This window comes from Choristoneura fumiferana, chromosome 16, assembly GCF_025370935.1.
Source record: "Choristoneura fumiferana chromosome 16, NRCan_CFum_1, whole genome shotgun sequence".
Classification (NCBI taxonomy): Eukaryota; Metazoa; Arthropoda; class Insecta; order Lepidoptera; family Tortricidae; genus Choristoneura; species Choristoneura fumiferana.
In genome coordinates this window covers 18,778,174-18,797,857 of record NC_133487.1, presented here as the reverse complement: position 1 = coordinate 18,797,857, position 19,684 = coordinate 18,778,174, and the positions used below count along the sequence as shown (strand labels likewise).

Sequence of the window (19,684 nt, the reverse complement as noted above, 5' to 3'; positions counted from 1 at the left end):
CAAAATCAGTTTTGCAATATTAGCATAATTTTGCTTCCTAATTAGTAAATCTTGGCTAAACGTCAAGTAGTCAAACTAGTTCAACTAAGTACCTATCCTTATTTTTTCAGTATAAATCTTACATGAGATGAGAGCTGTGTTAGGTTGTTTCGTGATTAATTAACATACACGTATCAATTATCCCTTGGAGCGGCGGCACGCGCCATATTTAAAATTTTCCATCAGCCGTCAGGTGGCCAGGGGTTCGCCGGGGGTTTGAACACCGAGAGTGAGGTGGCAGGGGTGGCGAGCGTCATTGACCATTCCATTTTTCGGCGGCAGAGGGTTGCCAATTAAAACCTATCGTTCCGCCCGCGCCATCGCGACACTATAATTTTTATTTTTGCTACAGGCAACACTTTTTACTTTTTTAAAGGTACGACTAACTAAGGTAACTAGGTGACTAAGGTAAGGCTAAAGTCAATGTTAATTGTATGATGTTACTTTTTTAAATTAATTAGTTTCTTAAAGTTACTGAAGCTCGTATTTGTGTCAATTAAATAACTGAAAACCTCAGAATCAAAGTCTTTTATGCATTATGTTTATAAATGATTTGACTATCTCTTAAATTCGAACGTTATGCTAAGTCCGTATTTCTATTGGATTTCTAACTCTATTCTCAAAATTCGTGCTTGTCAGTTGCATTTTGGCATTTTTAGAAGAAAATCGATTCAAGATTACGAGTAGAAAATTTATCGAAATGACGAGGTTTCTCAGGCGTGGCGTTCTCAGGGCCACTATAGTTCTACAACGTTTTCCTTAAAATACGATATTATTACGATGTATAAACGCTAAGTAATAGCAGGATAATATTGAGCTGGGTATAATGTAACATGTAGGAGCCGAGTATTCGCCAGGCGTATTTGATTACTCTGGCATAGTGCTATGGCTTCATAAGATTACGTAGAACCGGGATACACCCACGCTATATGCTTTTAGATATACTAAGAGTGGAGTGGAAGTGGAACAGTTCGGGTAGGTTTTAACCTGAACGAACGAAAGTTCATAACACAAGAAAATGAAGGAGGGTGGAGGCTTTTCACAATCTTTAGGGTTCCGTAGCCAAAATGGCAAAAACGGAACCCTTATAGTTTCGCCATGTCTGACTGTCTGTCTGTCCGTGGCTTTGCTCAGGGACTATCAATGCTAGAAAGCTGTAATTTTGCAAGAATATATATGTAAACTATGCCGACAAAATGGTACTTACAATAAAAAAATCAAAAAAATATTAAACTTAAACTGGAGGTGTTTTTTTTTCTCATCCAACCTTGTAGTGTGGGGTATTGTTGGATAGGTCTTTTAATACCATTTGTTTGCAAAATATTCAACTTTAAAGTGACAATTTTAATTCAAATTGAGCGTCCCCCCCTCTAAAATCTAAACCGGTGGGTGGAATAATTCGTCGTCGCGTCGCGTCGGGGGTTAATAAAACCGTGATGCTAACACCAGGGGTATTGCAGATGTTTATGGGCGGTGGTGATCTCTTACCACCAGGAGACCCACTTGCTCGTTTTCCATCCAATCGAATAAAAAAAACAAGCTTCCAAATTACGTATATATAATTCCATCAAACTACCCAATACTCAATTCCCGTATAAAACAAGTATACTTACTTAAGAAAACTAAGTGTAATAACAGGCCACTGTGTCGATAGGGGAGCGGCGGGTCGTAGGGATAGGGCGCCATTCACTGTACACTGCGGAAGCTACCCCCTCCCCTAGAACTAGAAGTATGAAAGCGAAGGAAATGCATTTCATTTGTAATATTTTGTTTCTGCTTCCTTGCAGTTGTCATTGATGACAGGAGGAAAGCGGGGATTATTGGAACTGATGTTATTTTAATAAGTTATTTATACAAAGTAGACAACAGTAGCTTGGAGTGAATATTTTTTTAAGGAAATCCAAAGATTTAGAGAAAAAAAAATTCATGTGCGAAATTAAATTTGGAATTTAGCACGAGCTTGTACGGTGAAGGAAAACATCGTGAGGAAACCTGCACACACCTTTATTGGTGTGTGTGAAGTTCCCAATCCGCACTGGGCCCGCGTGGGAACTACTGCCCAAGCCCTCTCATTCTGAGAGGAGGCCCGTGCCCAGCAGTGGGACGTATAAAGCCCGAGATGATGATGATGATGATGACATTACAAATAAGTTAACAATCGAATAGTTTAATGAGTAGTGAAAGAAACCCGGATAGCTCTCGTCTTAAATCGAGTTTAGCTCGACATGCGCGTTTTGTAGCAGCCATCGTCGGTGCTCCGGGAGGAAGGGCTATGAATTAACCCGAAACCTATCGAGCTAAACTCGATTTGAGACGTGAGTTATCCGGGTTTATTTCACTATGTGTGTGTCTCACGGTAGTTTCATGTTCAAAGTCTATTAGAGTAGTTAGAGAACCAGACTACAAAGCTCTATTTAAGTCGCTACTCTCTTTACAGGTCGTGGTCGTTGGTTAAAGATTGATAGTGAACCTTCACGACTTATTTTTTGAAATTCATGACAGTGTGCCGAGAAAAAAGGCAGTATGAGGAAAGGCTTTCTTTTCTGAAAGGAGACAAAAGCTAGAGAAATAAATAAGCGTGTATCTCGACTTGAAGGACTTTACCAATTTTATCAACATTTTTTTAATTTTCTAAGTGCGTCCGCTGCGTTACCCTTAATTTGGTAGTATTCACTACGATGAACAGTATTCAAGACTATCTTTTTGTATTTTTTTTAATGTAGAATTTTTTGAACTATAAGGCAACGACGAGGTTTTTTTTTGATTTTGTTAAATTAAGGGTAAGTGGGTACATGGTGTGGGCGCGTACCTGAATGCAGTGGATACCCTAATAGTATTTTTACTTCGTGCAGAAGGTTCTTAAGGAAAAAAAAAGTAAGTTGCGCAGAAAACTAGAGACAATTTAAGAAAACTCAACGACTACGCAAAGTTTCAATTGTTAACTTTTCTAACGTAACTTACAACGTATCGCTAGGATTAGTAGGACATGTAACTTGGCGGCCTTGGCGCGGGTTTTTTATGCAACACCGATTTTAATTAACTCCGATGCAAATTCTGAAGAATGTAATTTTTGGTAATCTCCGGTCAATCTCCTACGCGGAAATTTAAATGAATATTAATATCTGAATTTAGTATTCAATTGCTAGGTTTTGCTAGGTTTACGCGGTGGCCGCGGGTAAAAGCTTGTTCATAATAAAATAACATCTCTCAGCATAAAACAATCAATCAGATAGACGCATCTTTTCTGTCATTTAATTGGCCGGCCGCCATGTTCAAATATGGCGGGCGCTGTCAAATCGTGCGTCCGAGCGCCCCCTTTAAATAATTGCAAACTTAACGTAACAACCCCTAGTGTCGCGACCATCGAATTGCCGCGAAGAGTTAGTATGTGTCAAAATTAGTTCCAATTTTAGCCACCGGCAAAGACAAACTTGTGACAAACTAGTGCTTCAGAAAGGCGAAAGTGAATAAGAATCCTAATTGCACATACGTTGTTTTAGATCGCGATGGTATAGAGATCAATAATTTGCCCCGTGCCACTCCCGTGGCGATCCACGAAATGATAATGCGTTTGTAAACTGTAATATATTAGTTTTTTATTGCGCGCTTGTTTTGGGGTAGGTCGTTGAACTATTAGATAAGGTAATTGGGGTAGGTCTGAGAATGTTAGGGTTTGTCCATAGTTTGCAGTACCCTTAGTGTAAGTTTTCGGTTACAAAATACGTCTCGATCGATCGATCGTATGCAATCTCAATTTGTATGCAAACACGAACAGCGCCTCTAGCGGAACGTTTGCGATGTTCGTGTTTCCATACAAATTGAGTTTTAACGCGAACGCGATCGAGACGTATGGTATTTTGTAACCGAAAACTTACACTAAGGGTACAGTTTGTTTTTTGAGCACATGTATGTCTATTTGCATCCTTATAATTGGCGTAAAATTATGCTGAGTGGGGCTCAATTTATACTATCCGATGTTGTTCTTTTTATGCTCTTTTTATGCATTTTTCGGTGTACAGTCGAGTCGAGTTAATAAACTTCTGAGCAAACATTTAATCAAAAATATGTGAACACGACTCTATTGTTAATGAGTTAGAAGCGTGTTCCGATATTTTTGCACACATTTTTGCTCAGAAGTTTACGAACTCGACTGTACCTATCGTATATTATATAAGTGTAGGTACAAGACGTAGTGAATAATGTTTTGCGATCGTATTTTGCCGGAAAAGTTCGTATTTATTTAACTTTCTCAACTAGCTTGTTCTACTGAAGTTTACTGAAGCTAATTTTAAAAATCGATTAAATTGTTAAAACACCCCAGCGCTGATTTTCAGCCAGCACCGACGCAAATCGTGAGTTGAACTGAACCTATTCATTTTGTAATTCTTTTAAATAATAATATGTCGTCGCGAGCCCAAGTAATCTCCATCACACCAGCTAATTTAGTTCCACTAACGTGAAGCTAGGTCTCCACTGAGGGAGCCACGCACGGCAGCCATTTTCGGTGCGATTTTGTGCTCTGTCGAACAAAAGCATGCCCCATGCGTTTGTTTCGCGCGGCGGCTCTCTCAGTGGAGACCCAGCTTTACACACCTAAATGCTCATCTATCCGACGATATTCACGTACCTTGCAATATTGACGTACCAAAACTCCCCATAGTAAAATCAACTTGCATTCGCAGACAGGGGGAGCCCTTAGGGTTGCCTCGCGTGACCAACGCGTTTATTTAATGCAGCAGATTACGGCTAATTCTACCGAAATATAGCGTGTGTGACCACGCAATTATATCGGGGATCGGGAGCGGTTTCGTAGAATTGGAATTAGTTTTGGTGTGATGTATTAGTTTTTTTGGTAGCGTGTTTTTGATACCTAAAGTGAACATTGTACGTCTTGTAATTGTCTTGAATTGTTTTGTTTTTAATTACTTAAGTACCCAATTATTTATTTTCACGTAGCCATTATTAAAAATAAATGTGTTAGAAAGAAATAAAATAAGTGTATAAAAACAAAACTTTACGAACTTTAAGTTACTTAACAGAGTTCTAGACTACTGCACTAGTTTAACCCTCTAATTTCTATTTTAAAGCTTCTTGGGTCATTCGGGTATTTTTATTTCTGACTTTTTTGATATTCCTGTGAAAATAGTAGCTTAAAATTTAAACCTGTCTACCCACTTTGATTTTGAAAGAGTAGGTACCAAATACACATAGACAGAGTGACAAGCTTTAGCGTTTGTTATATCAGTAGAAAACATGGTGCCATACTGAAATATAAATAACAGAAACCATCTCAACGCCAGCCTCCCTTAACTTCCAAAACCCCTGGTAACTCAAATCTTTTTAATTTTCTAGTTATATAACAGTCCAAATTGTTCCTCGATTGCCATAATCAGTGCTGACAACTTGGCCAAGTTGTAATTATGTTAACAATTGTAATAATCTGAGGATTGGCAACCCTAGCGCCGGCGCCTTGTAATTCACGCGCGAGACGCACCTCGGTAAAGAGAAGGTCATAATGTGAAGAAATTCGCGAGAAATCGCTGCGATTTTTCGAAGCACCGATACCGATTGTTACAGATTAGTTACTATGTAACAGATTCGATGATCGCATAATTTGATAGCCTATAATATCACCTAACAGAGACCACACGATTTACTCAACGGTGTTAGTAGCAGGTATAATAGTCACGGAGTATAAAATGCCAGAGATATAATACATATACATATTTTTATTTAATACTAAGTATATATAATATTATACTTATCATTCTCTTTGGCATTTTATTGTTCAGTTTAATAGTTAACATCTTGTTACAAAGTACTGTTATTACAATTTATACTGGTCCTCACCGAGTTATGGAATAAATGAACTACATTGCAACCAAGCATGAATATCGCTAGTGTTCATGTTTTATATCGCGCTAAGAAAGTTTTTAAGCTTGAACGCATAACTACAACTTTCAGCTCATAATAAGAAATAAATAATTTGACAAACGTCACTTTACGTCATGTACTTACCTATAGAAGACTAGATTATCTATTGCTAATCGTCAAGCATTAAGTATAAACGCATTGGACGTGAATATCTGTTCGAATAACTAAAAAAATAATAACTATCCAATAAATATTGCAAAAAAGCGCGCGGGAAATTTGCCCAATCTGTAAACGCCTTAACGTTAGGGTTGTCGCAAACATTTTCAACTTCATTATAAAATCGCCCCCTAGCGGTCGTTCGAATTAGATTGAACATTGAAGAATAGAATCGGCAATTATTGATCTCTGCAGAAATAGACGAGGCGTCAATTTGGAGCTGTCATTTGGAACTTCGAAATGAATTTACGGTGAGTAATATCTTTGGATAATTCGGGAATTTCGAATTACCGACTTGCATTTAAATGCCTGCTTTTATGTGAATTTATAGATTGTGCTATGTGGCATTTTACTCAGTGTCTTTTTGTCTTACCCGACTGCCCGAAGGAGGTTTATGTTTTTCGAGCGTATGTATGTATGTATGTGGTATGTATGCCGTAGCCATTTCTTTGGTCCTATATGAGGTATCATTGGATTCGTCATAACTGTCGGAGCGACACAGGCTATATAATATTTCAATATGGCATCTGCAAAAAAAAATATGGCGGAGGAATGAAAAATAATAATATTTTGTATTGTAACAATATGGGTATCAAATGAAAGCTAATAATTAGCCCATTTTAAATATATACAAGTTATAATAGTTTTAGTCTACCGTTTTAACATAAATATCAAAAAAGTGAAAAAGAAAACATTAAATTAAAAAAATCAAAAACCCGACTGCCAAAACTAAAAGGAAGAAAATAAGTCTAGTGATCTAGAACTCTGTTAAGTAGCTAATTTAAAGTTCAACAGTCGGGACCCATTTAAATCGTGACGCTCAAAAACTCTTAGTAATGGGTAATTATTTTTAATTGAATTTACGTGAGCGACAGAAATGTAAAGAATGATTCAAATTCTATTTTCCTACATTTCTTAATTATCTCAGTTCAATGAGAAAATTTTTAAATATTAAAAAAACATCACCATCAGCACGGCCTTCCCCTTAGAACGCCACAATGAACGACACCTCGCCACTTGCATCCGCCGGTTGCCAGCAACGCTCGCAAAGTCGTCAGTCCACCTAGCCTAGTGGGAGGCCTGTCTCCCCTAACGGTTATTGGGCATTAGGAGTACTACCTAAGGCGAGTTAAATTCGATTTAGAAGATTTAAAGACAACCATTGGAACATCACCATCATCAGCTTATAGCAGTCCACTGCTAGACATAGGCATCCCCCCATGAGCCCCATTGCACCCTGTCCTCGGCTCGACGCATCGCTTCTACCAGCATTCTTGCAGATCGTCACCCACCTGTACCCTTAGTGTAAGTTTCCGGTTACAAAATACGTCTCGATCGCGTTCGCGTTAAAATCTAAATTAATATGGAAACACGAACAGCGCCTCTAGCGGAACGTTTGTGATGTTCTCGTTTCCATACAAATTGAGATTTTAACGCGAACGCGATCGAGACGTATTTTGTAACCGAAAACTTACACTAAGGGCACTGGCCGGAGGGCGTCCTAGGTACCTACACTACGTTTGCCGTGACGTGGAGATAAATAAGTAAGTAAATAAATTCGAACGAGACAATTCGCACCAATTGACCTAGTCCCAAAGTAAGCTTAGCAAAGCTTGTGTTATGGGTACTAAGCAACGGATAAATATAATTATATAGATAAAAACATACTTAAATACATATAAAACACCCAAAACCCGAGAACAAACATTCGTATTTTTCATACAAATATCTGCCCCGACACGGGAATACAACCCGGGACCTCAAGCTTCGTAGTCAGGTTCTCAAATCACTACGCCATCTGGTCGTCAACATGAATAGGAGATGAATATGGAAATGAAATAAAAACTTCGGTTGACGTTACCATGTTGCTTCACGACGTGTGCAAAATAGCTGCCTCTAGGCCATACACATGTGGTTTCATGTAAACCCTTATACCTAGTACAGTCGGCATCAGATGTTTCGGAGCGCCCAAGGTGATTCATACATAAATGACAAAAATATCGAAACATGAACTCTCTAACACCTTAATAATAGAGTGCATGTTCTGATATTTTTGAACACCTAGGCAGCTCCGAAATATCTAATGGGGACTGTATCATTCTATAAGGCATCCTAAGTCTACCCAAAACATTCATAATCATTCGTCAACATACCTACAAAATCCCGCGGACAGCAATAGCTTACCTCAGGCACCTATTTACGGCCGAAAAGCCCTGTTCGCTTCGGCAAGCGGAATTTTTCAGGATTGCGCCCGTTACAAATTCGTCGTAAAACACACGGTCACTGGGGTGCGTTTATGTGACACTTCCATCCATCTTTATTCTCATTTTATTACTCTCCCCACATATATATGGCTGTAAAAATAAATGCGAATCTTTATCGCGCACATATTAATGAATATCTCGTTTCTCCCCATCATTTCCATGCAATAATTTTGTCGAAACAAGATAATGGCGCGCAAAAAAAATGGAGCGCCTGCCAGAATTTTAATAGTAGAATATTTCGTTATTGCAGTTTTCTGCTATTTATTATTGGCAGGCGCTCTTAAGTTTATCGACCAGGCGAGGGGCAGTTAGTGCAGCGCAGCGCTGCCGTGTCATGTCATGACAAAACATTGTATCTACTTAAAAAATATATATTCAGAAATCACAAAAACTGTTTTATTCTTTAATTGGCCACAAACCCGTCAATATTCAGCCGATTTTAATTAAATTTGGATAAAATACAAACAATAATGCTACTAATTGGATAAAAAAACATAATATAAGATGCACGTTAAAAATGAAGAAATTCCGATTTTCAATAAAACATTCACTCCAAATTTATCGTGTGATTATTACGACAAAACACTGATACTGGCTGAAAAGCTGGTTGAAAAGCCATACAAAATTGTGTAACAACTGAAAGCGACAAGGTACAGAAATGATCACTTATTTATGACGTTGACTGTACATATAGATTAGGCTCTAAAAAACCAATTTAACAGTGTTACCACAAAACACTGTAACCTGAGTTACAGTGTTTTTTCATGTCATGACACGGCAGAGCGTTAACGGTACAAAGTTTTTTTACTAACATGTTGACGTAATTATTAGAATAATTATTTAATTTATTAAAGTATTCAATAGTAAGTATTTGCAGGTATAAATAAATCTTTGAATTTAATAGCGCATTAATTGGTTGTAATTAACTGTAATTGCTGCAGTTAAGTCCGTATTTTTTTATTGATAAGTAAATGAATAAATGGCAGATATTGAGCGTATCAGAATCAAATACACATCAGTATGTTATCTCTTAAAAGCACTAGCAGCAGACTTGGTTTCCGAAATCGATAACCTGAACGTTTGGGCAACTATAAAGCTGAAAGGTCGGCTAGATTAGGATCAGTTCGAAGTGGGTGCAGACCTCGCGTGACTCCCCGTAGGACTTTTAGCTCGAAACAACCTTTGAGCCTCTCTGCCTTTTATTCCTGAGTTTACAAGTTGATTGAACTTTATTCTGTTCCGCGAAAACTGTAGATAGCTGTACGTTGCTTGTTCAACAAGACGGAAGTATTTCTAAAGTTATTTAATATTTTTTTCATTCTTTTTCTCTATGGATGTTTTGTTGGCAACTTACGGTATATTTCCGTCATTACAATGTTATTTTAGAAATTATTTTCATTTCCTCATCATCATCAGCTGGAAGACGTACACCGTGGAAGAAAGGCCTCCCCCTTAGAACGTCGCAATGAACGACAACTTGCCACTTGCATACATGCAACAGTTGCTCGCAACTGTCGCGATAACGTCAGTCCACCTACTGGGAGGCAGCCAACGCTTCGTCTTCTGATTCATGGTTGCCACTCTCCCCCAACGGCTATCTGTTGTGCGATCTGACCCGTCCAAAGCCACTTAACACGCAAATTCTTCTATCTATGTCGTTAAATTTTCTTCGGCTAATTTCCGTGTTCCAGAAACGAAACTCCGAGTGTAGCGTCTCCATAAGATCGTTGCGTGACTCGAGCCTTTCCAAGGGGTTGACGGTGAAAAATACTAATAAAATAGTTAAATGTTAGTATGTGAAAAATTTACAAGTATGTACCTACTAAACATTGCATTCTAAGCTCGTATAAACTTACTCAGAATATAACAACGTGACAATCTGTCCAAACGGCCAATTCGCACTGCTAGCCAGCCCCTTTGGTATTATAAGAGTTGTCAAACTCGATCAATTCCGTTCTCCCAAAGGAAAACGACGGCCTAACATAAAAAAAGCTATAAAATAGGCTAGAATATAAATTACCACAAACCAATTTGTACCCCGGTTACCTGTCACCTAACTCGGCACTACATCTTGTTCCGAGACGTCCCGAGACGTCCCGAGTGGTCCCGAACGGTTCCGAGGAGACACGCGATTAACTCGCCTCCGAGGACCATGTTTTATAGGGTTGCAACGGTAAATATTAATAAGCAAATCGATAGCGTTCAATAACAGAATAGGTTGGTAGCCCTGAAGTTTTTTTGGTTAGAGCACAGAATAAGTAATAGTACAAACAGTTAGTCAAAAGCAAACCCGACTGCGCAAAAAATAAAAGTAAAAAGAGGAAACAAATCTAAGTCTTAAACTCTGTTAGGATAAAGTAATATTGTACAGGCAGCAACAGAAATATGAATACAGCCAAAGTGCAAAAAATATGTACTTAAACACGACCCTAATGTAGGGTTGCCATAAGTGTGGGGACTCAGACCGGGACATTTTTAAAAAGTAGAGGTAGTATAGGAAATTCGGACAACTTGACCATCATGGTGTATCGAAAATACAAACTGAACGATACCGAGGACCGACGATTCCCAATGATGGTCTTATTTTTCTGTTTGTGTGCATCTTATTAGCAGTTTGCATTTTCAATTTACATACGGGAGACCTAATCGAGAAACTTTTCGGCACTCCATCGGAACTACCGCTCATTACAAAAAATATCGTTATTAAGCAATAAAGATTCTTTTGTTTGTTTATTTTATTTCAATTCCAAATTTTGTTACTTTTACGGTCATCCCGTAAAACCTATATCGAAATACAAAGACAAGAGAAAAAACAAAGAGAATAGAGTTGTATTTTCGATATAGGTTTTACGGGATGACCGTAAAAGTAACAAACTGGTGGAATTGAAATAAAAAATACGGATTACAAAAAACCAATCTTACACTTAATGCCAGCAATCTGCCAGTCAGGTTCTCTGTTCGTAGGCGCATCTTTATTTCAGTTTGTATTTTCAATTATCGATTTAGTTGAGCCTAAAAGTAAAAATTTGGAATTGAAATAAAAAATACAAAAAGATTCCAAAAAACCAATCTTAACTATGATTCTTAAACCGGGGCAATTTGCTTATCGGCCGGGACGCCGGGACACCATGCTTCAAACCGGGACATGTCCCGGCGTACCGGGACGTATGGCAACCCTACCCTAATGTTCAGGCAATAAAGTCCTGTATACATGTTTTTGGCACTTTAAACGCGTGTATATTTTTGTTGCTGACTGTACAACTTACTCTCCATTGGGATGTTTTATGATCGATACGAGTTCATACGCACAATTAGGTATCTACACGACCTAATGAGAAGAACGCAGTCGGGTTTTTTCAATTATATAGTTTTTTATTTCAGGCTTTATATTTAACCCCCGACGCAAAAGAGGGGTGTTATAAGTTTTTTTAGGTACGTGTCCACCACCAGGGATGCCAATTGTCATGTTTATAATGTTTATTTTCCGGAGCAATAATAACATAATCATAAGACTAAATATGTAATATGCTACAACACTTAACATAATATCGACCGCGTCTTTAACTCAACCCCATATATGAACCTAATACTTAACCATTTTAGATATAAGTACACATTCCAATTCCGTTCCAATATCATAAATTTCATACACAAGTTGAGTCATAGTCCTAGACCCTTCAATTTATAATAATTAACATATACTACGCTACCTATTCGTTTAACCTTTCAGGGGAACGACTTTCCAACAAAACATAACTTCGTAAATCAAATCCCATAACCGTTTGGAAAGTTATTAACCGAACGATGTGAAAACTCGAATGTTATTGGCGTGTTCTAACTTGCCAACCGCCAAGTCGATACCTGTTTGTGAAACTTTGAGCACAAACACGGCTATGGAAAGTGGCTCTTGGTAGCGAAGCTCAAAGTTTACACGATCTGCGCTAGCTTAATATAAACAGAGGAAACGGTTCAAAGATTGTGGGCAGATTTTGTTGAATTTTAATCTGACAAGAACGAAAGAAAGAAAACCTGACTGACTTAAAAACTTTACTTACTACGTTTATGCAAGAGAAGTTTGTTCATGCAGTTCCTCCACTTCCACCAAGTTACGTTACAAGCAACATTTTTTTTTGTTACTGTTAGCAATTTTTTTTTTCAGTGTGAGTACTCGTAACTCAACGAGGTAATAATGTAAACACTAGTTCTTTCAGCTTCATTTCTCTCGTCACATCGCGTGACTGTAGACTATTCCGTATACATCAGTTACTCAAAGTCACGGTGTCTATCAGATTCAGGAAAAACCCTGTATCTTCCTGACTTACGTCCGTTTTCGAATGCATGTTAAGATTTGAGATACGCCCTTGTTGTAAGTTGGTATATTATTTATGTATAGGTGCTTTGTTGTATGTTTAGATGTTGTTTTCGGGGACTTACGTCCGTTTTCGAACGCATGCGAATATGTGAGATACGCTCTTGTTGATTGAAAGTCGTGTATGTGTAGCTACTTTGTTGTATGTTTGGATGTTGTTTTCGGAAGGATTTTCGCCATGTGTTGTTATTAATTAGGTCGAAGGGAAAATGATGAGAGAAGCAGCAATATAATATAGCTGTTGCCTGCGATAAACAGCAAGAAAATAAACTTTAAATTTAGGAACCCATCCATTTATTACGTTACACAATATAATAATTTACCTAGGTATGCTATAAAAGCTCTTCGAGAAATTTACTTCTTTAGGTACCTATTTTATACAATCCAAAGGTACTATTTTTAACCCCCGACGCAGAAAAGGAGTGTTATAAGTTTGACCGCTGTGTGTCTGTGTGTGTGTGTCTGTCTGTGGCACCGTAGCTCTTAAATGCGGTTTTTTTATTTGAAATCAGGTTTTCTAGCGATGGTTCTTAGACTTGTTTCATCAGAATCGGTTCAGAAGTTTTTGAGATATTGAACTTTGAAGTGACAAAGTCGGGGGCTTTCCTACTATTTGTTGGTTGGTTAGTCTTTCATTTATCATGTCGATATAATGTTACATAAGTTGATTAACATCTTTATTGTTATGTGTATTATTTATTATCAATCACGGTATTTGACTATTTTGTATATGTTTTATAAATTAAAACTATACAATGCCTGTTATCGAATAGAAAAACAATTTTTAAGGTACCTTTACAAATAACAAAGTTAAAAAGGTTTGAAATTCGAGATTAGACAGAGAAAGACATACTGGCATGTGACGTCACACGCCAGTACCGCCATACTTGCTGCATAGAGAAAAGCGTTTCAGAAAGAGACAGGTACACAGATTTTTCAAAAAAAAACACTATAAATCCAATTTCCAACCGATTTAAATTTTCTCTTCGCTAAACACTATCTGTATATCTATATTTTCATAATAATATTAAGATATGGCAAAATCAGGAGTTGTCAAATACCGTATTAACAATTCAAAGTCTAAACTCTTATCAGAATCAACAATATTCAATAAGATCATGAGTCATGATGACGATACACTCGTAAGTATTTAGACGTATACTTATAACCTAACCAACAAAAAGGTGGACAAACCCCCGACTTTGTCACTTCAAAGTTCAGTATCTTAAAAACGGCTAAACCGATCCAGAACCATCGCTAGAAAACCTGCTTTCCACAAAAAAAACCGCATTCAAATCGGTTCTCCCGTTTAAGAGCTACGGTGCTACAGACAGACAGACAGACACACACACAGACACCCAGACACACAGAGACACATAGCGGTCAAACTTATAACACCCCTCTTTATGCGTCGGGGGTTAAAAAGTAGGCTTTATGTTATACCGACATTCAGATATCTATCTACCTTTCATCCAAATCCGTCTAGCAATCGATACTTGACCCGTTTGTACCCATGGTTTTGTTTGGATTAGTGTACTAAATAATTATTATTACTTAGATGTTCAATTCAAAGTCCAGCAAAATTTTCCTAAAACAGTAATCAGTGCACAAATACCTACTTTAAGAGAGCAAAATTCATCAAACAAGTATACCTATTCATAAATATTAAATTCATAAACAAAATGTCTAAATTTAGTGATGTCTATTATGTCGGAACCTACTCAATTATAGATAGATATTTTAATTATACTTACATAAACTAGCCTTTATCAGGTCTGGCATAAAACCAATGGATGTGGGAAATCCTTGGAGAAGGCCTATGGGTGGATCCGGTTTTGTGGCCGGAGGGGGGGGGGGGGAAGGTTCATGGTCAAATAACTTTAATCAAATAACGTAAACAAATTATTAAGATCAATGAGTTTTGAAAAATATCTAGTGTTGTCATAAGAGGTCGTATTGTCTAACGCGCTGACGTTCGCAATCGCATTCTTCATCTCTTTCTACCCTCGTCTTATACCGTGTGACAGAAAGAAGCGGTGAAAACGATTGTGATTCCAATTTCGTTACATAATAAGCCCTCTGGGCCCAGGGGGTCATGACCCCCATGGAACCCCCTGGATCCGCCCTTGGGAAGATCGGCAACACAATCGTAATTCTACTTTCGTGAGGGGTCTCCATGGGCGGCGGTGATTGCTTTCCATCAGTCGAGCCGCCTGCTCATTATCCTCTATCGTATTAAAACAATTTATGAACATCTTTTATTTATAAATAAAAAATACTGCATTACGCATTATCTATGATTGCAGTATCTATGATTGCATTTATTTATAAAAATATATTCTGCAGTACGTTCTTTAAAAATAAAATAATAACAAATAAAACAAGATCTAACAATCACAAATAGTAATAAAATATAAACAATGTTATACACACAGCGTACAAACAAACATCAAAATTAAATTAAGATAATAAAATTTTGTTGAGATACCTACTAAAATATTTTATTATGTCAGATCGAAAATTACAATGTTAAAGTAGTAACAAAATTGTCAATTAAAAGCAGTACAAAAAACAGTTAGAGTTAGCTATTAAACTAAATACGTGTCCTATAATTTTGTATGTACTTCAATTATATGTCAAAGGTAAAAAAGCTGTCGGGAATTAGGAATTATTGATGAATTAATTGCTTCTTCAAGTAGTGGTTGACACCCGACGGACTAGGAAGGCAGCTGTTTGTATATGGCCTCGAAAGTAAACGTATGATTTAATAAATTGACGTAGTGATGTGCCTATGAGGATGCTGCATATTTGTAAAAGCCAGTGTTCCCTTCTTTCACAGAATTTCGTTTCGCAGAAAATGTTTCATATAATATTTAGTCCTTGTATTTTTACTTCGCATACAATTGTGCCAAATCATAGAATTATTTTTTAAAGATATTTTTTTATCGGTGTAAAAATAGACGTTATGTTGTCCATAATTTAATAAAAATTAACACATTTTAATATAGTAATTTATTGTAGGTTAGATTAGAGCTGTGACCCCACCAGAAAGCGAATCGCTACCAGAAAAGTAGGTTGGGTTAGAACTGTGATCCCACCAGAAGACGAATCGCTATCAGAAAAGTAAGGTAGGTTAAGTTAGAACTGTGACAACACCATAAAGCCAATCGCTACCATTATGGGAGGGTATGCATTTTGTCGCAGGTATGAATTAAAACGTTTAGAAACTACCACCACATGAAATGTTTTTCTTTGGAATAAGTTTTATATCAACTAAATAATATAAGCATAAAGAATATTTGATTTGTAATTCTGTATGAAATGAATACCTAAATAATGAATTTTATTTATAATAAAAATCAATGATACAAATTTCTTCAAAGTAATTGTTCCATATATTGATTATTCTATAAAACAATAATATAGGAAAAAAATCTGTTAAACGAAATTCTATTAAAATGTTGTCTGCGAAACAACGTACAACCTAATTAATGACAACATTTTTTGTCATTAATGTGTGTAAGCAAATATTTCATTAATATAATTTACTGATATTTTTTAAAATCATTTAATGGAACTTTGCGTACTCAATTGCCCTGAAGTTCGAGCGTGGCCAAGTTTACATCAATACCTCATAAGCTTTGACAAAATTGGTCAACATAAATCGATAAAAACGTAAATCGACAAATTCCATCACTAGATATCATGATAATTTGGGCGCCCACACGGTATACTAGTTTAGATCCATTCAGTTATACCGGACGTCCCAACCTAATCCGATAAGGAGATAACATACTCGTATATAAAGCGCTCCAAAAAAGCAAAGAAAATACTCTCTGTTGTAAAACTTGATACTCTTTACAACCAGCAATAATGAGTCAAGTGGAAATTAGTGATGGGGTGCTCGAAGGTGAACTGGTGACAAACCCATTGGGTGGCCAGTTCCACAGCTTTAAGGGGATCCCGTACGCAGCGCCACCTGTTGGGGATCTCAGATTTAAAGTAAGTTGGAAGGACCAAAATTTATATTTAAGATAAGCTGTGATATGTGTTAAGAGAAGATACTCGTATTCTCATAAATAAGTTTTTTTTTATATGAAGTCCGCCCAAAGGGCGTGCGGTTCATCTCATGTTAAAGCAACCTCCGCTTATGGCCTTGCAAAAAGTAGTACGCATTTTAGCGTTTTAAAGACACCCATGTTGTAGTAAGACGGGAAACCTCAGCCGCCAGCCCATTTCAAATTTCAGTAAACTTGAAATGTGCCAAAAAAATAGGTATTTAGAACTTTTTAAGATCCGATTCTACAATTACCCGTTTACTTTTAAGTCTTTACGATTTAGTTTTACTTTTAACTTTTCATGTTAATATGCAGAAACCCGTCGACATAAGTTTGCCATTAACGTAACTAGAAATGTCTTTAAAACAAAATAAAAATTCGCTCTTGTCTATCACTAAAGCTTCAACACGTTGCAGGCCCCGCAACCCCCCGCTCCTTGGGAGGGAGTTCGCAGCGCTAAAGAATTTGGACCGATCTGTTACCAAATAGATGCATACTTCGATCCCACGCCAAAGGGCAGCGAGGATTGTCTGTATATCAACGTGTACACTCCTGATCTGACTCCCGCTAAACCCTTGCCCGTGATGGTGTGGATCCATGGCGGAGGCTTTATCTCTGGCAGCGGGAACGACGACTTCTACGGTCCAGAATACCTGGTGAGACACGACGTTATCCTCGTAACTTTTAACTACCGACTAGAAGTACTCGGCTTCCTCTGCCTGGATACTGAAGATGTTCCCGGCAACGCGGGTATGAAAGACCAAGTGGCAGCTCTGCGTTGGGTGCAGAAGAACATCAGCCAGTTCGGTGGAGACCCGGATAATGTTACTATTTTCGGAGAGAGTTGTGGAGCTGCCAGCGTCAGCTTCCATTTGATCTCGCCAATGTCTAAAGGACTCTTCAAACGTGCTATAGCTCAGAGCGGTCACACAACTAATTTCTGGCCGTTTGTTGGAGTGCCGCTACTCAGAGCTGCAGCTTTAGCTAGACAGCTGGGATTAGATTCCAATGATCCTCAAGAGATAGGATCATTCTTAAGAGAGCAACCAGTATCATCCCTCGCTAAAGTGAGGCCTCATGTATTTATGGCTGAAAAAGTATTGGAAGCCATTGATATATTCTTTGCTGTCGTCAGTGAGAAAGAGTTCGGTGACAATGAGAGATTCTTTTACGGAAATCCCATCGAAGCATTGCGTAACGGAATTCACGAAGGGGTGGAAGTCATCACTGGGTACACTGAGCATGAAGGCGTGTTCAGTTTTCTCCTTAGAGGGGGTTTCTCGAAAATTAAAGATCAAGCTAAACATTTCTTTGAATACTTTGTTCCGAGATATTTTATGTTGAACTGTGCGCCGTCTGTTCAGTTTGAGACTGCCATGAAAATAAAACATTTCTATGGGAATGGAGGCCCTGTAGAAGACCTCGATACGTTGGTGACCTTTTGTACTATAGAAGACTTCGCCTTTGGAATCATTCAATGGCAAAAGATAAGTGCTAAAGCGAACAATAATACATTTTATTTCTACAAATTCTCCTGCAAGTCTGAGCTGAACGTCCTGACTAATGCCTTTGGGCTAGGAGATACATTCGGAACTCGACGAATGGTTTCCCATGGTGATGATCTGCCATATCTTTTCCCGATGAAAATTATGAAGATGAAAATAGATCCTGACTCTGCCGCATTCAAAATGGTAAACAACGTGACGACGCTTTGGACAAATTTTGCTAAATACGGGTAAGTTCTTTACCATGGTTTTTTAATGAAAGATAAAAAGTTATTGTTGGGGGATTACTTCGGGGTTACCAATGTGGGAGGGAGATGCTAAAATAGAGATCTCTCTCTAGGAGTTGCTACATCGTCATTCTAATTATCAAAATTAGCAAGAGATTAGCTACTACTAATTTGCAATTCATAGGGAATTCATGTAAAATTGATGAGACGAGGTGTGTTTATTTTTAAAAAACAAAAACGGCACTAAACTGAACCAGTTCCTTTATTGTATTGAGTCTGTTTCATGAAACCTTATCTTTAATCTAACAAAATAAATAGATGCAATAGATGAAGATGAACGTAATAGATGAAAAGTATTTGATGGTGATATGACATTGTATGAGTAGTAGTAGTTGTATTGTATTTTCTCAGAAACCCGACTCCGGATGAAAGCTTGGGTGCACAGTGGCCCGAATACACCACGGAGACAGAAGCATACTTGGAGATCGGTGAGGAGCTGGTCCCATCCTCCGCTCCCAACCAGAAGGAGGTGGAATTGTACGAAAGTTTATTCAGAGAGCATTTGCCTCATTTCGTCGCTTAAGTGCCGTTATAAAAAAAATTAACAACACTTGCACCTGATTCTCTTGAATTGAAAATAATATATATTCAAGTAAATAAAGCGATGTAAGTCGAGACATGTGTTTTATACGATCGAAATAAGAGTTACCCAACAAAATAAGAGAGACGAAACCAAAAAACAAATGCATGAGGGTTCCGAACGAATAGAGGCCACCGAAAATTAAGGTTGCATTTCATAATAGGTATTTCTATGAAAAACTATCTTTTCCTTTTGGATTACTAAATGTATGGGCAAAAAACTTTCCCCCAAGTATCACATCCCACAATATTTAACCCAAATTATCATTTGGCAAATAATCATTTCCTAAAACAACTTATAGCAATTTTACGATTGGTAATTTTTTTTATGGCAAGTTATTGTTTCAAAAATAATTATTTAGTCATGTTTCATATTACCAAGTATTATTTAGTCAAATGTATCGTTTGGCATAAAGTACTCTTCCGAAATATTGCATGGCATAATTACCTACTTTTCTAGTAGCAATTCGTTTCTGTGGGGACGCAGTTATAA

The 19,684-nt window shown here is 37.5% G+C and overlaps 2 protein-coding genes across 2 annotated transcripts in view; both read left to right on the top strand.

The window, feature by feature from the left end:
• Positions 1-19,684, top strand: part of gogo (thrombospondin-1 like protein golden goal) — a 533,136-nt gene that overhangs the window by 43,304 nt on the left and 470,148 nt on the right. The gene's annotated exons all lie outside the window — the stretch shown is intronic.
• On the top strand, positions 16,506-19,227 carry LOC141436355 (juvenile hormone esterase-like). Its single transcript, XM_074099295.1, has 3 exons — positions 16,506-16,764; positions 17,237-18,555; positions 18,964-19,227. Exons 1-3 carry the CDS (start codon positions 16,636-16,638, stop codon positions 19,133-19,135), a joined length of 1,620 nt encoding a protein of 539 aa, XP_073955396.1. The 5' UTR covers positions 16,506-16,635; the 3' UTR covers positions 19,136-19,227.

What these genes read in the sequence shown, in the direction of transcription:
- LOC141436355 (XM_074099295.1), top strand. Translation starts at nt 16,636, where the DNA reads ATGAGTCAAGTGGAAATTAGTGATGGGGTGCTCGAAGGTGAACTGGTG. An exon ending in TTGGGGATCTCAGATTTAAA is followed by an intron (nt 16,765 to 17,236) that starts GTAAGTTGGAAG and finishes AACACGTTGCAG; the next exon opens with GCCCCGCAACCCCCCGCTCC. An exon ending in ACAAATTTTGCTAAATACGG is followed by an intron (nt 18,556 to 18,963) that starts GTAAGTTCTTTA and finishes GTATTTTCTCAG; the next exon opens with AAACCCGACTCCGGATGAAA.